Raw genomic sequence first — 5078 nt, forward strand, 5'->3', positions numbered from 1 at the left:
ACATATATATCCATCCGCCATAATCATTTTACAATTATCACTGGATCCCTTTCTTTATAATCCGTCTTTAAAAAATTAGTATGGGGGTATTATAGGGCAATATATATGCAAATTATATAATACCAGTACTAATAATAATGGATAGAAACAGTTTTATAAGTACAAAACCCTCTTCTTTTCCAGTACTAGGTAAGCTTCTTAACATGTACCGAACCAACATAGCTATAATTTAAGGTGCATAATACTTGTATATCTAATTGTCTTTTAACTGATGTATACATATACACTATATTCCTATCATCTTTTCTCTTCCAACTAAGATATTTCATATCTTTTGCTGTTTCTGTTTCTAATTTCTAGTCTTCTTTTTTTTTTCATCTCTTTATTTTTATTACATATGGTGATAATCGAAGGCACTAAGCGGATCAAACACTGCTTTAGCGTGTTTGGAAACCATGATTTCAGAGGCAGCCCAAAGCTTTGCAGCTTCGTTGGAATTCGACCCCAGTTTGGATGTCCATGCTTCGTTGCAGTCTGCAAAGTATTTCCCACTTATATTTAGCAGTCTTGGATGCGTGGCGACGTAACAAGTCGTGGCAGCTGCCTGTACCATCGACAAATGAAAGCCCATTGTCCATCAAAACCACCCACTTCAACTCTCATTAATCAAAAGCTTTAATTACTTAAGATATATTAGTTTACCTGAGGGATGGTTTTCAGGAGCTTGGAAGCCAAAAAGAAAACCAGATCTGCAGGTTAATATATATTAGATTTTAACCAGAGAGAGTTGAAAGTTGAAAACATTAAATAAAATCAAATGGCATCTTCTATATGTATATACCTGTTATCAAGCCCTCACGTTCCCTGGTGAGACGGGTTCTAACAATACCTGGATGAACACAGTTCACAGTCACGTTGGCATCCACTTGCTGCATTATTGAGGGGGAAGAAAAGATTAACAAGGCCAACATTTTCGAGGAAAATATAAAAACAAAGGAAAACAACAAAATTTCACTTTTATGACCAAATATATAATGAAAAAGATTATTAGTATTACCTTCAGTCTCTGGGCAAGCTCCTTGGTATGCAAAACGTTAGCGAGCTTCGAGAGAGCATAAGCACGTGTCGCATCGTATTGACTGGGAACAGACAGCCAGACAAAAAACAGACACATGAATTAAAAATCGATAGGAAATGTCAAATCCAAAAGAAAAGAAAAGAAACCCAATCTTCTGAAACAATCATTTACTCCTATACTATGTTCGATTCTGTTACTGTTAATTTATCATTCTTCACCTTTTGCTTCTGGATATCTGGCCTATATATCGGATCATATCGCCAGAAAACCACCCATGGATACTCGACGACACATTCACTATTCTTCCTGGAACACCTGTTTGTTTAGCCGTCTTCATCATCGTGTTTAGCAACAACTTCGTCAACAAAAAATGACCTAAAAATCACATACCATAAAGTATGACCCATGTTTAGTAAAATAAATACAGGTATAAGATACAATTACGTTGAGTAATAATTACCAAGATAATTAGTGGCAAATGTCATCTCGATTCCATCCTCGGAGATTGCATGTTCATGCGCAAACTTCCCGGCATTGTTTCTGATATCAACAACAAAAAAAAAAAAGCTTAGGTTTCTAATTAAAAAAATAAAGTAGGAATTAAGGAAACTAAGGGATTAAAGAGTTTACATGAGGATATTGACTGGCAAGTTAAGAGACTCCAACTCCGATACAAAATTTCGAACAGAAGTGAGTGAACTAAGATCAAGAGCCATGACAATAATTTCTGACTCAGGAAACTCGGAAACTATCCTAGCCTTTGCTTCCTCAGCGGCTTTAAGGTTCCGAGCTGGAAGCACCAACCTCGCTCCTCGTTTGGCCAACACTCTGGCCGTCTCAGCTCCGATCCCCGACGTCGCACCTGTTTCAGTTCAACCACCCACGATCAAAACCCAAAAAGGAAAAAAAAAGGAAGTTTAGCCTCAGGCCGTTGAGGATTCATCAAGTACCTGTGATGATGACTGTTATAGAGCGGAGATCAGGGCAAGTCTCGGTGACTTCCTCGGCGGTGGACTTAGAGCCGAAGCCGCTGACTCCTGTTGAGCCGATCAGGTACTTCAGAGTCTCTAGCATTTCAACTTCCTTTTTTTTTCTTTTAGATATGATACAATTTTTGAGAGTTTAAAGTTGGGTGAAGAACACACAAAATGACGTAAAAATCATTTAAGAAAAACAAACAGCAATAAAGGGGTTTGTTTACTCTTGTGGGATTTAAGGTTTACTATAGAAAGAAAAGATTATCAGAAATGAAAGTTTTAGGGGAAAGGAGCTAAAAGCTAATCTGTTTCAAGGACAAAAGAGAAAGTGGGATCGGATTTTATAATGGAGCTAGCTTTGGTGGGGGAGAATCCAATTGAGAGAACGAGAGAGAGAGAGAATGGATTATATGTTTGTCATTTGATTGATTATATTTAACGAAAATTAACTAATTAATTAAATTATGCATGATTAGGATTTAATGGTGGTGTTTATTTTTAATAAAAATGATTAAATTATTTACTAGTATTAATTGATGATCAATGGGGTTATTTTACTGGTGATTCCTATAATTGGTTGGAAATGATCCGCATTGTTGGAGAATTTTAGGCATAGTTTATATGGTCAAAGAGGCACAACAAATGATGGAGTGCACCCTTCGCTTTAAAAATTTTATTGCCTTCATATGTAGTAACTACAACCGACCTGCTCTACCATCGGCACAATCTCTACATGGGTTAGTTCTAAACATGTTCTAGAATATTCATCCAACTCCCAAGTTACACTCAAAATTTGAGAGATTTTATGTAAAATATTAAGTTTGAAAAATGGATTTTGACAAAAAAATTAGGCGTATTTAAAATATGGGTCAAGCTCTGGCTTGAACTTTTAAGGCTCGAACTTGGCTCGATTCACTTTTAAGTTTATAATGTTTTATATTATGTAATATTTTCTATATTATGTAATTTATAATGCATAAATATTAAATCTATAATAATATATGATACTATTATAATGTAAACATTAAAAATGTTAAGATAATTAAATATAAAATTTTACTAAATAAAAAATTATAAAATATTAAATATTAAATATTAAATTAAAATAATATAATTACATTTTAATTTTTTTTAAAATAATATGGGTGGACCTAAAGTGAGTTTTGTTTAGCTATTTATAAATATAGGCGGGCTTGAGCAAAATTTTAAACTCATATTTCGGACTGGGTCGAATTAGGCAAGAATAAAGTGTATTAATATCATGCCTAAGCCCGACCCAAGTCTAGTCAGACTTGGCCTACAAACATCTCTAGTTGGCTCAAATGATTATTTAATTAATAACTTACGATTTTATTAAAATTTAATTTTTGTAATATTTTAATATATTTTATCTTAATATATTTAAGTACGAGTTTAGAGAAAATTTTAACAGAAAAGAATACACTTTATTTTTATCATATTACTTAATTGATATTTAAAAATATTTAAAAATTAATTTAGAATTATTAGTTACAATGCTTTTTTAAAATATTTAAAAATTAATTTAGAATTATTAGTTACAACGCTTTTTAAAAAAATTGAAATAATTTTAGTGGCTCTAAAATAAAGTTATAACTTGAATAAAAGTTTTAGCATACTCATTATTAATAAGTCAAAATAACTAATAATTAAGATTAAAATATTTTTTTAATTTCTAAATTATTTTTTATTTTTTATAAGTAAACCTTTGTACTTTTGTGTTTATTAATGTAATAAAACAAATTTAAAACTTAAATAAAAGTCTAAGTACATAAAAAGAGATTGATTTTATCTTTTAATTATCCAGTAATTGGTGTTAAAGTTATATATTAATTAAAATTTAAGTTTATATCTATAAATATTATCTAATAGTAGCATTTAAAAAAAAGTTAGTAACAACGAGAATGAAAATTATTAACATTAATAAGTTAATAATATCTCAAAAAGAATGGAGCATTATAGTAAAGTAATGGTTCTTCGAAGATGAAGTATTAAATCATAATCGAATGACAATATTATATTAAAATTTTAAGGTGAGGAAATATAATATTGTGTTATTTTTTTATTAAGTTATGAAACAAATACTGTTTTATACTTTATTTTTTTCTTATTATTATTATACATGAGGTTGTAAGATGAGAAAGATTTAGAAGTGTTTTTTTTTTTTTTGCAAAATAAGATGTCAATAATTATTTTTAATCACCATTACTAAAAGGGTTTATTAATTTCATGTAAATATCTTTTACATTATATTAATTTAATGTAAATATTTTTTGTACTTATCATTATAATCACTATTATAACTGATGCATGTTATTTTATTTTTTATGTTAATTTAATATTATAATTTACTTTTTAATATAATTTTAAATTTCTATATTATTTTCAAATTCTTTTTATTTAATATTGTTTAATTTAGATATTACTTACATTAAATATGTTATATATTATTTATTTTTTAATTTATAAAAAATAAATGTGTTTCTTCACCTACAATGGAGTTTTCATTTTCTTTTAACTTAGAATATTGATTCAACCAAGTCAAGTCTTATAAAAAAAAAGTAATTTATTATTATTCTACTTTACTCATTGATTCATGAATGGCAAGTCCATAAATCTTTTTAGTTGAAAAAGTAGAGATTACGAGGAATTTGAAGTTTCAAGTTTAAGTCTTCTATGCTTAAATATTATATCTTATTTTTTTATCAGGTTTATTTTTATTTTTAAAATTCAAATGTATTCTAATTTTTAATCCTATTATTTTGAATATGTATCAAGAGTGAAGCGAAAAAGAAAGTTTGAGGGCGGAATTAAATTGTATATTTTTACGATAGTAAAATTATAGTTTCACTATTTTAGTAGTCTATATTTTTATAATTTTTAAATGATTAAATCAAAATTTTATCATTTTTGAAGATTAAAGTGTACTTTTACTATTGCTAATTTAAAATTTTATAAATTATAAAAAAACTTAAGTAAAAAAAATTATTTTAAGAGATTGGGGC

General features: G+C 28.7%; 1 protein-coding gene across 1 annotated transcript; it reads right to left on the reverse strand.

Annotated features, from left to right (window-relative positions):
* Positions 1 to 228: 228 nt before the first annotated feature.
* On the reverse strand, positions 229 to 2458 carry LOC107911448 (short-chain dehydrogenase TIC 32 A, chloroplastic). Its single transcript, XM_016839272.2, has 8 exons — positions 2029 to 2458; positions 1709 to 1940; positions 1539 to 1618; positions 1297 to 1453; positions 1058 to 1139; positions 842 to 929; positions 703 to 749; positions 229 to 604 (listed from the first exon to the last, which is right to left on the reverse strand). The coding sequence occupies exons 1-8, from the start codon at positions 2150 to 2152 to the stop codon at positions 392 to 394; spliced, it is 1023 nt and encodes a 340-aa protein (XP_016694761.1). The 5' UTR covers positions 2153 to 2458; the 3' UTR covers positions 229 to 391.
* Between the last annotated feature and the right edge of the window lie 2620 nt (positions 2459 to 5078).

The sequence above is a fragment of the Gossypium hirsutum genome, chromosome D08, assembly GCF_007990345.1.
Source record: "Gossypium hirsutum isolate 1008001.06 chromosome D08, Gossypium_hirsutum_v2.1, whole genome shotgun sequence".
In the NCBI taxonomy this organism is placed as follows: Eukaryota; Viridiplantae; Streptophyta; class Magnoliopsida; order Malvales; family Malvaceae; genus Gossypium; species Gossypium hirsutum.

Bases quoted from the DNA above. Each gene is read 5' to 3' on its own strand.
- LOC107911448 (XM_016839272.2), bottom strand. From the start codon at position 2,152: ATGCTAGAGACTCTGAAGTACCTGATCGGCTCAACAGGAGTCAGCGGC. The intron at 930-1,057 runs GTAATACTAATA...TCAATAATGCAG, and splicing joins AGCTTGCCCAGAGACTGAAG to CAAGTGGATGCCAACGTGAC. The intron at 605-702 runs GTAAACTAATAT...TCGATGGTACAG, and splicing joins TCCTGAAAACCATCCCTCAG to GCAGCTGCCACGACTTGTTA.